Source organism: Oenanthe melanoleuca, chromosome 20, assembly GCF_029582105.1.
Source record: "Oenanthe melanoleuca isolate GR-GAL-2019-014 chromosome 20, OMel1.0, whole genome shotgun sequence".
Classification (NCBI taxonomy): domain Eukaryota; kingdom Metazoa; phylum Chordata; class Aves; order Passeriformes; family Muscicapidae; genus Oenanthe; species Oenanthe melanoleuca.
Genome location: NC_079353.1, coordinates 2,542,302 through 2,559,050, shown reverse-complemented (window position 1 = coordinate 2,559,050; position 16,749 = coordinate 2,542,302). Strand labels below are relative to the sequence as shown.

General features: G+C 46.8%; 1 protein-coding gene across 2 annotated transcripts in view; it reads left to right on the top strand.

Annotated features, from left to right (window-relative positions):
• Nucleotides 1-16,749, top strand: part of BMP7 (bone morphogenetic protein 7) — a 43,661-nt gene that overhangs the window by 18,272 nt on the left and 8,640 nt on the right. For both annotated transcript variants that reach the window (XM_056507560.1, XM_056507559.1), the window contains exon 2: nt 6,919-7,111. In XM_056507560.1, the coding sequence (XP_056363535.1) occupies nt 6,919-7,111 (193 nt within the window). The remainder of the gene's footprint in view (nt 1-6,918; nt 7,112-16,749) is intronic.

Below are 16,749 nucleotides of genomic sequence, written 5' to 3'. Positions count from 1 at the left end.
ATCACTCTGCAGAGTGAGCACTGAAGAATTTCCAACCTCTGGGTTTGGGAATCAGGATTTCTGGAGCCTGGTTTTCATCTCTGAAATTAGTGCATTAGTCCTGCTCTCCACCCATGGATGGGGCAGGACTTTGCCCTGGCACACACTGAATTTACCATGCAAGAAACAGTTTTATCACCTTCTCCTCCCTCCACCTGGCTGTAAAATGGGTCCATGAGCAGGGAGCAGCTGGGTGCAGGTTCCCTTCTGCTGAGCTCTGCCTTGGCTCAGGGCAGCAAAGGGCACACAGGGACAAGGCATCAGGCCAGGGCTTGGGCAGATGAGCCCAGAGCCCCCAAATATCTGGGGGTGCTGAGCCTGTGGCTCAAGGACAGGCTGTGTTTTCAGAAGTGGCAGGATGGCAGCAAGCCCTGGTGATGGGATGCATTAATGAGTTATAGAAAACCACAGGCTATTTTTCTAGTAAGCTTCTTGCATAGATCAAAATCTAGGCTGTATTTGTTTTTCCTTAGGTTTCTCCAAAAACCTGCATTAGCTTCTAGAGGACTTGGAGAGCTGCAACTATTCCATGTAAGAGGCTCTCCAAAAACTGGTTTTATCACTCTTTAAAAAAACTTTAAAAATATATCTCATCACACACCCCAGGACATTTTCTCTACTCCATTTATAGAACTCCAAATTTATATTCTTCAACTATTTCTTCAAATATTTCTGTAACTGCTGCTTTAGCTGCAGCATGTAAATCATGAAGCCGAGAGAATGAAACAAATGAAAACCAATCACAGAACTTTGCATTCCCAAATTCTTGCCATTATAAATTTCCTGCCACTGCCCCTGTAACTCTTGCTGTCAAGCACAATGAGGAGGGAAACATGTGCCTTTGCAGACTGTGGCCTGGCATGACATTATTGCAATAATCTTTATTATAGTCCCCCTTTTCCTCAGAAAAATATAAGGACTGACCTCAAATTTCTTGCTCAATCAGGAGTCCTGCTGAGCCCAGTAGGCTCTTTCAGCTGCACAGACCACTGGATCCTTCCCCTAATTGCTTTCCTCCTTCTTCAACCTCAGCAACATAAGGAGAAAAAGCCTATATTTCATAAGTGCCATGGTTTTATCCACCAATTTAGAGACAAAGAAGTGCGATTTATAGAGGCAACTTTTAATGCCTGCTAATTAGAAGCCCATTGAGAGGTCTCCAATTTGGCATCCCGAAAATTTACAGCTCAGTTTCACAAGCAGCACAAGCCCCGAGCCCAAGGGGTGGCCCTGGCCTCCCTCCTGCCCTGCTGGGAGGTCCCTGCTCCTCCTGCCATGCTCTGGGCACTCTGGGGACAGGGCAGCATCCACCCAATACTCATCTGGGGAAGGAAAAACTGTTTTTTCCAGTTAAATACACTTCCCAAGGGACACAGGAGGGAGAGGCAGGATGAGAGACACTGGCTGGTGGGGCCAGGTGGAGCTGGGTTTTGGGAACCTCGTGCTCTGCACTGAAATGATGCAACAAAGCTTCTGAAGGTTTGGCTTCCAACACAGGGGGGGATGATGGGGGAAAATAAAGATAAATGCTCAGAAAATTCAAACGAGATTTTGAACTGCTGGGTGTTGATGTGTCAGTCAGGGTTTAGTTTGCTCTCTGATGGAAGCACTGAGGCTGAGATCAACCCACTGATCTCAGGACAATCCTGAGAGGCAGCCCTTGGCCGCCCCTGAAGAAACAATACCCATTTTCTATTGGAGAGAAATGAAAGACTTTCCTGCCCTCTAAATTCACCACACAGGTAGACTCTGAAAACCTTTAGACCTTAATGCCAGAGTGTGGCAGATTTTTTTTGGCATCTGAACCTCTGAAGGGTTTCTCAGGCAACTGCTGATGGCTGAGAGGCTGGGGCAGGGGGTGTTGTCTTTTGGAATCCATTTTCCTTTGACTTATCTTTCAGTCTCAGGAATTCAGGACCTTTAATCTATTTGAGATTAAAGTCCTTTACAAATCCCTTCTGGCCTTTTTTGGGAGTGAAGAAGTTACAGACACCCTACTGCACATTCCTTCTGGTGCCTTTTTCCATTGTAAATGAGAAACAAGTAGCTCTAATTGTTCTAAGCACTGCAATAAATGAGACAACTGCTCTCAAAGTGCCTTATAAAAACAATTAACATATTATCAGCTGAAAGCGTTAACAAGAAAATTTAAGTTTTTACTTGTTTATATATTCAAAGTATATTCCAAGTGCATCACCCAAATGTGCCAAGGGAAGAAGAGGTGTGGAGTTATCAAAACTTTCCTAGTTTGGCAACCTGAGAATAGAGTCTATTCACCTGATGTTGAGTGTCTTTCTGAAAAGCAGTTTTTTGCATCTTCAGAAAACAAGAAAGTAAAAATACCTAAGCAGGGAGATTGGCCTCCCATGAAATCCATTGAAATTAGTGAAAATATTTCTGTTGACTTCCATGACATTCAGATAAACTCTTTAATACTTTGGTAATAATTGCTTTTTAGCACAGTCATTCTTGGGGAAAAAAAAAGAAAAAAAAACAAAAAACCCTTGCTAACAACACTGCAAGCTGTGCCTCACCAAAATCCTTTCTGCCACATCAGGCCTTGCCCACCAGCAGTCCCTGACCCAGACCCAGAGGTCCAGCCAGTGTTGGCAGATTTAACTCAGCTTGGCTTTGCCCTTGCCAGCAGAGATTTACAAAGGAGCTGCAAACAGCTGGGGTGCTTGTTTCTAATCTCAGCATACTTTGTAAAAATGACCAAACCTGGGATCAGTTTAAGTTTCCAGCTTTTTGCTTTGGGAGTTTGGGTGCTAAATCAGGACCACAAGGTTTTCTGTCCAGCATGATTTTTTTGGTACTGGCTATACTGTATTGCTCCAAGTTCTAAATATCAGCAGCTGCACTTTTCCACCCCTGCCTGCTACTGTGTTTGAGCTCTGTATCTTCAGCACACGTCAGAACAAGCTCCCACTATTTGTTGACATTTTATCTCCAGCTTTCCCATATTTTTGCATCTGATACCTGGCTACTTCACACCTGAGCACATGCATCCATCCTGTTTTCTTTTAACCATCCCTGCCTGTTGCACAACTGTGTCCTGCCCCCTCTTGCATCACCATCAGGCCACAACAGAGGCTTGGAGAGACAAAGGGCTTCAGAGAGCTGGGAGCTCTCTCTGCATCAGATAGAGCAGCCCTCAGATCCTGCTCAGATAGCAGGGCCAGCCTTTCAGAGGTGCTGATCTGACTTGCATATTTGGGACAGGTGTGGCCAAGCTGCTGATAACCACCAGCCTGAGATATTCCTTGTTTTGGCTGCATCACCATAATTGTCCCCCCACGGTTTTTGGTGTCCTGCTTGTTTTCTCATGCACCTGATGTCCTCCTCCATCCCACAGCTCCCAGCTCTCCACCTTTCCCAAGGACTGTGCCAGAGGGAGTGTCTGATGATCCTCATCCACAATTAACTGCCACACTCACCATGCCAAGGCTTATTTTACATATTTTGAGCCCTGTGTTGGATTAGACCAGAATTTGTCTGCAGTGGTTGTGTCTCCAAAATGCTTCTAAGAATGAGGAGAGGCTCATGTTTGCAGTGCACCACCTGTGAGTGACTTTGGATTGTTTTGTGAGAGGAAATGCACTGTTTTCCCACAGTCAAGGCACACTCTGTTTCACAGCAGAATTATTTTTCAAGGGTGTTCTTCCTTTTCCTATTTTACAACCTTTGATTGCACATCCAGAGCTTTGGCTTCCTCTCCAAGCAGCTGCCTTGCCAAGGCATTTGAATTGTGAGCTGGAATTTCCAATGTTTGAAATTAGCATCTGGGCTAAAACCATTCACCAAAGCCTTTGGGTAGTGGATTTGTGAGAACTATGAGCCTGGGACAAAGATGAGTTGAAGCTCTGTGGCAGAAGGGCTATGAAGCACATCCAGCAAATATTCAAAATGCTTGATGTCTTTTAAGGGAGAATTTAACATTAATGGCTAATGAACAGCTGAGACTAAGAACAACCAAAAATTTCTTCTTCTGGTCATTGTGTCAATAGGGATCATAGATTTTATAAATCTAATGGAGAAACTACAGCCTCATCCAAAGAGCTGCAGCAATTCTCAACTGTTTCAGTGAACATTGAAGATACCACTATTCCCCCCTGCCTTTTCTTTAAGCTCTGCCCCCCACTCTCCCCCTTCCAACTCCTCAGGTAATTAACTGGAAATGACCCAGTTGCAGCATTGTCAAAGGTCTAAGACCCATCAAACCCAGGAAACTCAGGCTCCTTGAATGCTCCCCTGCTTACCCCGTGCTGTTGTGCTCAGGGTGTCACAGGGCTCTACAAAAAGTGCTTGATCAGATATACTGTACCACATGTTCCCAAATACCAACACACAGCAGCATGACTTAGGGATAGGATTTCAGCCTTCATAATGAAGAGTCTTGCTTTTATGGGTTCCAGTCAGACCCTTAACGTTATTTTAACATAGATTTTGGTGTTTAATTATGTAATAAGATTTACTGCAGTCATCTAACAGATGTTGATTCAGGGTCAGTGTTTCTCATAAATTAGTTCTGAAAGGATTTGTTACTTCTGGGTCAGCAGATAGGTCCAGAGTGCAAAGAAAAAGGAGAAAAACAATAAACACTGAGTTGAAGGGTTTCTTGGGATTCTTTCTTCAGTTACATATCCACATATTTTCATGATCTTAATGACTATGGCCACAGGAATGTTTGCTTTAACACTAAAGATGGCTCAGGCCAAAACCCTATATCCAAACATCTGCAAAGCATGGGAAAGTTCAAACTTTGGGGCTCTTTATTTTACGACCCTGGCCGTTAATTTTTCATACTCACATGACACATTTTTTTTCTAGGGCTCAGCAGTGGGAATTGCTGTGAACTTTAGCAGCACCCCAAAAAGTTTCATCATCATGTGCTTGTTGTCAGACCTTGTGCATAGAGTGCAGCTAAAGGCCAGTGTTGGTTGATGCAGTTGTCATCACACATGCACTGAAAAACTGCACCCACCTTCCTCTGGAAATTCAGCCTTCCCATGTCTCTGGAAGCAAATCATATTTGTACATCCTACTGCTAACAGCTGCAGCTAAACCCACCCAGCACTGCACTCCTTCTTCTACATTTGTGGTTAAAGGACTGATGCCATATTGAAGTATTTTTTCATTCCCTTTTAATTTAGGTGCAGAAAAATTCTTTTTAAACTGAAATTATGCTCTTTATATCTTATTCTATTAGGAGTGCTTTGGAGGAAAGGGATTGAGGCACTTTTAATAGTGTTGCTAGCACGTCCAGGGCAGTTGCAGCCTGCCAAGTCTTTTACAAACACTGGTGGATATTCACAATATTCCTCCACATCAGGGTATGAGACACTAAATGTTGTCCCTGAGACGTTTTAGTAGAGGCACAACAGAGACTGCTCAACATATAAAACATTTTGCTAAACTTAATCACCTTTGTCTGGGAAAGTTTAGAGGTTTCATACCTAAAAAACTCCTCTAAGATGAATCCCAGCTATGAGTAAGAGCTCTGAAGCTTTTCCCTGAGCAGCAATCACACAGTGGCAAACTGGACTCCTCACAGAAGGGATGTGAGAGAGGAGGAAGAGTCCATGGCCAACGGCTGAGCCTCGGCCAGCAAAGCTTTCCTGGCCTCAGCCCTGCTCCCAGAGCCTGCCCAGGCTCTGTCCCTGCCATGGGGACACCTGGCCAGTGTGATCTGTGTTTGTGCCATGCAGGGCTGTAAATTTATACAGCACTTCCCAGAGCTGGGCTTGGAACTCCTCTTTTTCAGGAGTAATTCCCTTTAAGTCAATGGATTTACACAATGGATTTGCTGCTGCCAGAAGGAAATCAGGCCTGTAGAAAGACACACATTCTTTGCCAAGGAAATCTCAGAGCTAACTACTTGAATTGTGCAGTCAGGCTGCAGAGAGGTCAAGTGGACAGACGACAGGACTGGGACATATAGGAAGTCCCTGGTTCAAACCTCAGCTCTTAAAATGTCATGTGCTGTGACCTTGGGCGAGTCAGTTCATCCCCTTATACCTCCTTTTCCCCCTTTTCCTTTGTCTGACTTGTCTGTTTAATTTGGAATTTGTTCCAAGAGGGGTGCCTTGCCTGATGTGTTGGGCTGGGGCACTGACACCTCTCCTCCCCCTCGCTGCAGGACTGGCTTGGAGCCTTTGTTTCCTCCCAGCACTGACCCCTCACTTCCGTACCCACGGGCAGGGTTACAGGGGACCACCAGCTGCCCATCAGGGGACAGGCAGACCTGTCACCCAGCACTGGCCTGGGAGGGTCTGGCACTTGTTATCTCACAGTCAGGGCTGGGAGGTGGAAGGAAGTCTTCACTTTGAGCAGTTGCTCACAGCCCTGATCACTGAAGATGCTTTGAAATGAAAGTTGACCCTACGGAGCAGAGCCACGAGCGTGTGATGAGTTCAGCTGGCACCAAATGTGGGTCACTGGCACGAAAAGCCTCAAGGACTGGAGTTTGTGCTATAGTGTGTGGGTATGTGTGTGTGTGAGATTGTCAGAAGCAGAGCCAGGCCAAGAACCAGCACTCCTGAAAAGCCCCATCTGTTTGTCTCAGCTCCTTCCCACAGCAGCTCGGCCGTTATCGGTGGCAAATGTCCAGAGTCACTTGTCAGGCACAAAGCTGCCAAAAACCATTAAAACACAATGGCCCCCTGTACCAGCCAGCTGTAAAACTGTTCCAGAGGGAGCCTGATAAACACATATATGCTATAATAGCCCAGATAGAGGCAGGCATTTCCTGTGTGCTTGAATGATCCGAGCAGCCCGTGGGATGCTGCAATCAGATATTCCTGCCCTTGGCTGTGGCGTGTTTGGTGGCGAGGGGCAGGGGAACAAAGCAGGTGCCTGATGGGCTGTTTTCTGTTCCAGTGGAGCATGACAGAGAGTTCCACCACCAGCGCTGCCACTACCGAGAGTTCAGGTTCGACCTGTCGCGGATCCCCGAGGGGGAGGCGGTGACGGCGGCCGAGTTCAGGATTTACAAGGATTACATCCGCGAGCGCTTCGACAACGAGACCTTCCAGATCAGCGTCTACCAGGTGCTGCAGGAGCACCCAGGAAGGTGAGGGGCCTGCAGGAAACCCCACTCGTGGTGTGTTCCTCAGGGAGTTGCAGCTCTCCCAAAGGTCTCGGTGCCATCAGCAGCAGTGGCTGGGATTGACACTGGGGCTGTGCAGGGAATCTCAGCCCATGCTGCTGCAGCAGGCACGGGGCTCCTGATGTGGGGAAAGCTGCCCTGGGAGCCTCCCTGTGCCCCAGGGAGCCTCTCTGTGCCCCAGGGAGCATCCCCATGCCCAGGGAGCCTCTCTGTGCCCCAGGGAGCCTCTCTGTGCCCCAGGGAGCCTCTCTGTGCCCCAGGGAGCATCCCAGTGCCCCAGGGAGCCTCTCTGTGCCCCAGGGAGCATCCCCGTGCCCCAGGGAGCCTCTCTCTGCTCCAGGGAGCCTCTCTGTGCCCCAGGGAGCCTCTCTGTGCCCAGGGAGCCTCTCTGTGCCCCAGGGAGCATCCCCGTGCCCCAGGGAGCCTCTCTGTGCCCCAGGGAGCCTCTCTGTGCCCCAGGGAGCCTCTCTGTGCCCCAGGGAGCTTCTCTGTGCCCCAGGGAGCCTCTCTGTGCCCCAGGGAGCATCCCAGTGCCCCAGGGAGCCTCTCTGTGCCCCAGGGAGCCTCTCTGTGCTCCAGGGAGCCTCTCTGTGCCCCAGGGAGCATCCCCGTGCCCCAGGGAGCATCCCCGTGCCCCAGGGAGCATCCCCGTGCCCCAGGGAGCCTCCCAGTGCCCCAGGGAGCCTCTCTGTGCCCCAGGGAGCCTCCCAGTGCCCCAGGGAGCATCCCAGTGCCCCAGGGAGCATCCCCGTGCCCCAGGGAGCTTCTCTGTGCCCCAGGGAGCATCTCTGTGCCCCAGGGAGCCTCTCTGTGCCCCAGGGAGCATCCCCAACACTCCTGGTCTGCCTCTGGGAGCACTCTGTAGCCTGGCAGTGTGCTAGCGCAGAAAAACTATCACAAACCAGGAATATTTCAAATGTTAGTGCAGAAAAACTATCACAAACCAGGAATATTTCAAATGCTAGTGCAGAAAAACTGTCACAAACCAGGTATATTTCAAAGGGCTAGTGCAGAAAAAACTGTCACAAACCAGGTATATTTCAAAGGGCTAGTGCAGAAAAAACTGTCAAAAAGCAGGAATATTTCAAGATTTCTGGAATTACTCCCCCCTTCCTCCTGCCTCTGATAGTTCCTGATGTGGCAAACCCAAATACCTCCTTTGGAATTGTAGCTTAATTACTAGCCCTCATTATCAAAGGCATTCAAGCTCCCTAATTAACAAAGACAGATGACACCAAGCTTTTTACATTGACTGATTGTTTTGCATGTGCAAAACTACAAGATGAGCTATTAAATCCCTTCCAAGCAATTATCAATGTATGCCAAGCTCCCTGACAAATCCTCCAGGGAACTTGAATAAGAACATATGTTCAATTTTCTCATCTGGTTTTAGTTCAAATTAATCAGCAATCCCAAACCACTTATCAAAGGCACTTAGTTTCATTTGCACATATTTTTTTCCACATACAAATCAAGTGAGATTGCATTTATTTATGTGAAAAGTATTTACAATCACATTCTAGTCAGAAGTTGCTCTTTAGGACTACTAAAAATGGGCTAATAATACCACAGTCCTAATTTAGGTTTATGAAAAGAGAAACACTAGGGATTTAAAAAGTGAAAAGTCCAAAAGGGTAAGAAAAAAAGTATAATCAGGACTCTGGCTTTATAGTTTTATAAGAGCTAATAAAAATGCAGAAAAAATTGAAATATGTCAACTTTTTTTTAATGGTGAGAATTTCTACTGGCTTTGCTGGATGGTAAAAATATTTAACCACTGGTATGTTTTCTTCCACATCTGAAATTCTGATTTTATAGCTTAAAACTCACAGTTCTGCTGGTATTTCTGGCAATTATTTGCAGTGTTTGGGGACTGTGCTAAAATAGATTATTTTTATCAAACAGTGGTAATTCCAGCTGTGTTTTAACCAGGTCCTCCTTAGAGGAAAAGCCAGAACTGTGCACAGGACTCACTAAATGCCCTGCTTACCCTCAGCATTTCAGTTTATTCCCTCTTCCAGAGGCAGCAGCCTCCCTTTGCTGTATTTCTGAAGCAGATTATTTAGGTACAAGCCTGCAGGGATGGCTTTCTGCTGTTGGGAAGAGCAGAAACTGAAGGTGTGCTGGCAGAGGGGGAGGCACCAAGCTGTGTGCCAGGGCACTGGGGAACTGCCAGGAGGCTGCTCGTGAGTGAATGACCTTCCTCCTCAGCTGCCAGGGAAGTTCTCCCTCTCCTGATGCCTGAGGTGCCCACTAGGAACTCACTGGCAGGGTCAGAACGAGATCTGATGTCTTAATTTTGCAATGGTGCATCCAGAAGTTTGTTACAGCTTCTGCAATACTTCTGCAAACTCCTCCACTAATTCCTATTCCTAAAGGAAAAAAAATGTATGCAAAGAGCAGGCATATGTCAGGAAGAGGTGAGGAATCTTGCTAATTATACAGATGTTCCAGCCACAAGATTAGATGCAATTTTAGTGTATCATGTTCACCAGAGGAACACTATATTTAATGAGTGTTCATGCACATTCCCCTTTTGCATACATTTTGGCACAGGCTATGAGGAGTTTTGAACAGTTTGTCCTGAAAAAATATTCCTGTCGGTTTGGATTGACCAAAGGTAAAAATATTGTCACTAACATTTGTAAAAATATTTGCTCTTTTTCTGCATTTTTCCACTGACATTTTCCACCCGGCTCTGTCACAGCCCAGTCATCCAAGTCAGTGTGTCATTGGGCAAGTGGAGAAAGAAAACAAACTCTCTGCAGTGTTGATCAAAAAACAGCCATTCACTTTGATGCTTCCTTGGCTGTTTGTCTCATCCTGAGCTGCTGGAAATTCAGCCCCATCTGAAGTTGTTAGCAACAGGAGCAAAACAAAGCCAAACCTCCCCCCCACGCAGGCAGGGGAACCTCTGCTGCCTTTGGGTTTCCTTCTCCCAGGGCTCTTCTGCTGACACAGAAGCACAAAAAGCTGGAATTGCCTTTGGAGACTGAACTGTGAGGGGTTCTCCAGGCTGGGGCTGCTCCTGTGGCTCCAGGGGCAGCTCAGCATCATCTCACACTCAGCACAACTGCAGAGCTGGAGAGCTGGAGCTGAGGGTGACTGGGGAGATTTTGCTCTGTGGGATGTGCTGAAGGCAGGATTTTCAGTTAAACCACAATGAGGGAGTGAAGGTGCCCTCGGTTCACTTGGAGCAGAGGTATGAGCAGCTCAGCACTTAATGGCTTCACGAGTTCAGGCAGGCTGGAGGTATCTAAGCAGCAACATCTCTTGTGTGCACTTCATAGTCAGTGAAAAATACAGGCTTAGGTGCTTCCAGAGCAGCAGCTGCACCCCAGCAGACTATTCCTGAAATCCTCAACAGCACAAATGCTTGCAGGGTAGAATCTCCCCCCATCCACCTACTCAAGCTAACAGCCCTGGCAGTAAAAGTGAGAGCCCAGCCCTGTCCTTTGCAGCAGAGGAGATGCCACTTGGCTGTGGACTAGTAGAAATTATACCTGCCAGACTGGAGGTATTATTACAGGTGTTTGTTGGAAATCAGGCTAAATGATCAAATATTCTTTCTGACTTTTCCAAATCTTTCATTGCAAGGCAAGCCCTTCAAACTGGCAACATCTTGTGTATAAAAAGGCATGCACAGCATTCCTTAGGCACACAGCATCAGTTATTCCCTTTAGGCAAACAAGTACATTCATGAACAAAAATGTCCCAAATATCACAAATACTGATGATGTTTTAACTGGTATAACATGTCTCAAAGCTTTCAAGTGCATAGCTCAAAGTCCAGTGACTCATGTCCAACCTCTGTTTGGACTTTGTGCTCACTCAGCCAAAAGTCTGGGAAGGGGTTTCACAAAGCCAGTGACTGACTTGAGAAGGGTGAGAGCAGCAGGACATCCAGCCCGTGTTTGTGGTGACAAACCCCTGTCAGTGGAGCTGAAGGAGATCTTTGGGGAGCCAGGTGCTGCTCAAATCTCCTCCCTCTTGGAAAAGGAGGGAGAGCAAAGCAGATCCCAGAGCATCCCCCTGTTTGTTAACCTGAAGCTGCAGGAAAAATGCAGAGTGTAGAGCTGCCCTAAAGCTCAGAGCTCCATCCTGCTTTTCTGTCTGCACCTTTTGAAGCTGAAATACCTCATCCCAGAGTTACATCTCCTATTTCCTTGGACCCAGCACTTGCACTGCAGAGTGAATCCCACTCCCTTTGAAGTCCATGGGAGTTTTGTTACTGCAGAGAATAAAACCAGGTACTTGACCAGCCTTTGGAAATTGAAATGTAGTTGTTACATGTTCACTTTGTGGCCATTATGGATTTCACGGGCTTCAAAGGCAGTGATTTGAATGCTCATGTTACCAGCCCTACAGAAAAATCAGATCCTGCAGGATGCATTCCTGGGTTTGCCTTGCAGCTGGAACGCTTTAGCTTCAGCTTCAAACTACACCAGTGCTGCAGCAGATCAAACCTGAGCCCCTCTGCAGAGCCCTTTCTGCCCTTCATTGGAGTCTGGCTCCATGTTGTGGGTTGAAACATGTAATTCTAGTCCCTAAGAAAGGCTTAGCCCCACCCAACCCAAAAAGCAGATGTGCCTTCTTTCTGGTGAAAGAACTTCTTTTTTTAAGTACCAGTGTGAACATTCTGAGGATGGTGCAGCACAGTTTGATTTAATGATTTAACCATGACAGTATCTACAAACACTGACAATAACTTTGATTATAATTTTTTGGTGACTTATCTGCAACTCAGTTGATAACTACATTTATCTCTCAGCGAGCAGCAAGGGAACTTGAGCACTGAGATCCTGCAGCTCTCCAAGAATAGAGCTGTATCTGCATTTCTCCATCAGACCATTCCTAAAAGCCACTGCAGCCTGCAAAACTTCTGATAAATCTTGAACTTAGCAAGGCACAGCTCTTCACAGGCACTTGAGGAGCTGCAGGAGGCATTCTGCACACCCCAGTGGGTCCTTGCTGGGTAAGTGATGCACTAATGAACAGCCCTTCAATGCTGAGCAGAAACAGCTGCACAGAAAGTGTCAGAGAGATGTGTACAGCCTCATTCCTCTCAGCACTGTTTTTACAAGAGGCTTCATGTTTAGGAAACATGTTGCATCTCAGTAACAAACTCCCATTGCCACTTTTAATCAGCCTTTGAGATCCAGATCTTACCCTTCTCCAACACTGTGTAAGAAAGGCAACACAGCTGCTAGAAGCACACAAAGCAGAATTAAGAATCTGCTGCAATTTTATGGTGAATTTAATTTTTCCCTAGATTCAACAGAATTTACACAGATGTTTCACTACCAGCACAGCCAGTTTCCAGGCCAATCTTTGGGAAACACCTCTGGCAAACTGAATTCCTGCTGTGGACATCCCTTCAGCTGGCAGAGCCCCTGGGCTGTGTTTGGCTGGGGGCTCCTGTCTGAGGGCATGGGGAGAGCTTTTATCAGTGGGGAGAGCTCTTTTATCAGTGGGGAGAGCTCTTTTATCAGTGGGGAGAGCTTTTATCAGTGGGGAGGGAGAGGGAGGGATAAGCAGGGGATCCCAGGCACAGGGAAGGGAAGGTGTGGGAGGAGGGCTGCATCAGGTCTGTGTACAGAGGGTGTTGCAAACGTGCCAGGGAGAGGCCCAGGGAGATCCTGGGGCCCTCTCAAAGTAGGAAAGTCTGAAAAATATTTTCCTAAGCTTGTCTTTGGACAGCTGCAGCTGACTTTAAGCAATGACACCAAGCAAGCTGGAATCTGGATACGGCAGGTTTTTAATCCAAACAGATGTCTCCCAACCCCACATCTCCTCTCACCCTCCCAGGATGCCCTTTTTGCCTTCTCCTCCCTCCACCTGCTCAAACCTGGATGTGAAAATCCCCCTTCCCCCCATGCCAGCTCTGTCCTTGGGCTGCCTGCTGGAAAACTCGCAGTGCCTGTGACCCAAACAGCCCCTCTAGGGTTAGAATATGAGTCAAGAGGAGAGGATTGTGCTCCTGGCTTAGACACTGTGGTTCACATGCTGAATCAATAAGAATTCAACATGTCCATGCCTCAAGTGTTTCCTACTTTAAAACAGAAGCAGAAGGGTTTGCCCACATCTGTAAAGCCATTCAAAGGCTGCTGCAAGGTGCCACTGTGTGGTTGCTGTTTAAAAACCTGACAGGTTTGTGATTCCTGCAGGTAGCAGGGAGGGATCAGGGCAGCCCAGGTGTGCTCTTTGGGCTGAGGATTACCTGTCCTGCTGCAGGCAGGACACAGCCAGGTGAGCCAGGGCTCTGGGGCTGCTCCCAGCACAGAACCCTGGCTGGTCACAGCAACCACCTTGTCTTACAATGGAAATTGCCAAGAGTCACCTTCACTGCTGCTGCCTGTCCTTTTTCCCATTTATTTTTATCCCACTTGGAAGTGCTCATTACTGTTTACTACCACTTGTCAACCAGCAGCTTGAAATAACAGGGCTGAGGAGAGGGATGGGGACAGTGAGTGAAGAAAACAGATGTAAAAGCAGGGGCTGTTTGGCAAGGGGACTGTCCTAAAATAGTGTAGACCTTACAGCATTATAATCTAGAAATGCAGAGTTTTATCTCCTTTTCCCTTGCTAAGGCAGAATTTCTCTCTCTCATGTTTTCATCCGTCTTCTCCTCATGCCCCAACTCACCAGGCAGGTGATTGGGGCAGATGCAGCACTTCTCATTTTTGTATACATTGCTAGTGTTCATGGCTTCAAACCAAACTGCATCCCAGGGATGAAAAAGTCCCAGCAAAAAACAAAGAAGCCATATATACTATTTTCACCAAGCTTCATGGTTGTTAATCCTTTCTCTTATTTTAGAATTGCCATGTTGCAACAATTTCCTTTATCCCACACCCTGCCTTCCCTGCCTTTTCTGTACTTTTGTTCTCTAATTTCTGTGCTCATCCCCACAATCCTCACTTCTTCCAGCCCTTTTCTCTTTCACTAAATATTTGTGATCCCTTTCCTTACCACCATCTGCCCTTTGGCAGGTCATCCCTTCCACCTCCAGAGCTCCAGCTGCTTCCCAGACACGATCTCACATGCATCCTGCCCAGCCACCCTCACTCTGCAGTACTTGTTACTCACCCTGAGCCCAGAAAACAAGTTCTCTAAGGAAGTTTCACAGACCACACAGCACTTGCATGACCTGTAGACAAATTTTTGGGAGTGCTTTCTAACGGGAGGTGACTCTCCTGTCTGGCATCCAATACCAGACACTACCAAAGACATCAGCAGGCAAGTGCCAACCTCCTGTCTTCATCTCAGGCTCCACTGAGAGCCTGATGCTTGAGAAAACTGAGCAGAAAGCCCCAAATTTTATCATTGCTAAAGCTCTGACACTCCCGCTGATGTCAGTTCTTTGAACGCTGAGCCATTTTGATGTGGTCTCAACAGAACATACTTGTGGTCTGGATCCAGACTTCATAATTTATGTAACTCTAATCTAGACATTAACATTTCCATGTCCCAGCTTAATTTTTTTGTGAAAGGAGGATCATGTGCCTTTCCTATCTCTTGCTCTGGAAAAAGGCACAGTACAGTTTCTTGCATTCACTGAAAGGAACTGAATGCAGGGCCAAAGAACCAAAAGGGTTTTTTTGCCTCCTTGCTGCAGAGCCATCATTCACACGGCTCCAGGAAGATGCTCTGAGAGTACACAGGTGGAAGGTGAGATGTGCACTAGAAACCTTTCTTCTTTGGGCTCAGATCAGAATCTCACAGCTAAAACCCAAAGCAGCCACATTAGACTTAACCAGCACCAGCTTCTGTGAGAATTCATTAGATGGGAGCCCCCAGAGTAAATGTTGTTGAAGTCTTAGTAGAACATTTCTTTGCTGTGTTTACTGTGTCCTGTCCAACAAGGACATCTCCAGGGCTGGCTGCCTGTTAGCTGGTGATTTAATGCTGCTTGCCTGTCTTTGGAGAGCAGGACACTCCACTTAGAGGAGGTTGCTCTTTTTGAAAAGAACAAGAGGTTTCTTTTCATCAGAACAGGAGCCACAATCTCAGGAGCCTCTGCTTGCAATATCAGTGAGGTTTTGCATCCCACCCCTGGTCACTGCTGGTGGGTCAGGGTGGAAAGCACTAATCCAGGAGTGCTTGAACTCCTCCAAAGAGCATCTGATCCGGGGCTTTTTTGGGGTCCAAATGCTCCAAGTGTGTGTGGGAAGGACATTTCCCTTCAGTGGGTCCCTTTGATCTCTCTCACTTCGGGCTTCCCCTCCAGGCCTATTGTTTGCACATTGCTGTAACTACAGGAAAACAAACGCATTATACAATTTCCCAGACTGACTCACCCTGGTACTTGATGCCTCATGTTGTCTGCTCACCCCGATTGCATCATGTCAGCATGGGAAGCTTAAAGCCTGTTCTTTTCTGAGTAATAATACTGCAGTTGAGCAGGAGCTAAAAACAAAAAAAAAAATTATGATTGCTACTATCATCAACCTGCAAACTACAAGGGGAGAAAACCAAGCAAGCCAAGTCCCTGTTAACTAAACCTTTGTGAATCATGAGTTCCAGTCAGGGGCCATGCTTAAATAATGTACTATGTGAATATAAAATCCCTTTACTCCTGGAAACTTGGCCTCAGCCACTGGAAAGGGCCAATCCATGCAACTCCCTGTCCCTGGGATGTGTTTGGTTCAGTGTGCTGTAAACAGGGAAGGGTGGGAGGTGTCCTGAGCTGTGGGAACAGGGCCACTGCTCCTGGGTGGGGATGAAACCCCAGGAAATTTGGAGTTCAGGCATCTTGCATTGCTGTAACCAATGTGAGAGTGGTTACCCATCCTGTTTAATTTCAGATTTCCTGGGAGCACTCAGCAAAGCTGACTGAGCTCCCAACACCTGCACTGAGCCTCTGCATTGCTGCACCACAGCCCCTTCCTGAGCCACCCACCTTGGCTGCAAACACCCACTGCAACATTGCCAGAGCATCCCTCTGCCTCAGCAAGGAGCACTGCTGCACTTCTGGTGTAGGGCTTCTTCCACAAACCAGAGCTTTGGTTAAAAGCAAGCCCTAACTGCACCCTCAGCAGCACTGGCTGCAAATTCAGCCTTGGGGCATCCAAATCTATTTTGCTTTAGGGAGGAAACAGAAAACACACTTCAGCAAACAGAAACACTGTGCTCTCCTTGCACACCCTGGCCTGTGTGCTCACATGTTCTGCAGGAACTCATTTCAAAAACTAAATTTCAGTCAGAGGTGGGTCTTAGCTCACAGAGGAAAGCATCACCTTTTACACACTCTGGCCCACTAAGGTTGAAAGGAAAGCTAAGTAAATAAAATAAAAGCATTGCAAAAACCCCCTCCATTCCTGTTCTGTATGGGACAAAAGCTTCTAATTTCTTGGTATGCCAAAGGGAAAAGAATCACTAAAAGCTGTGAGTCAAAAGCCCTTGTGCCAACAGCTCTCTTCAGATTCATTTCTGATCACTTCATGTTTCATGGAAACAAGAGGCACTGAGTAAACTAAGCTAAATATATAAATTTGCACTGACAAATCCATAGTGACAAAATTTATAAGGCCTTTGAAAGCTTTGAGGATGTGATTAAAGGGTTTTTCTAGGATAGCTCTTCATTCAAAAGGATATAATTA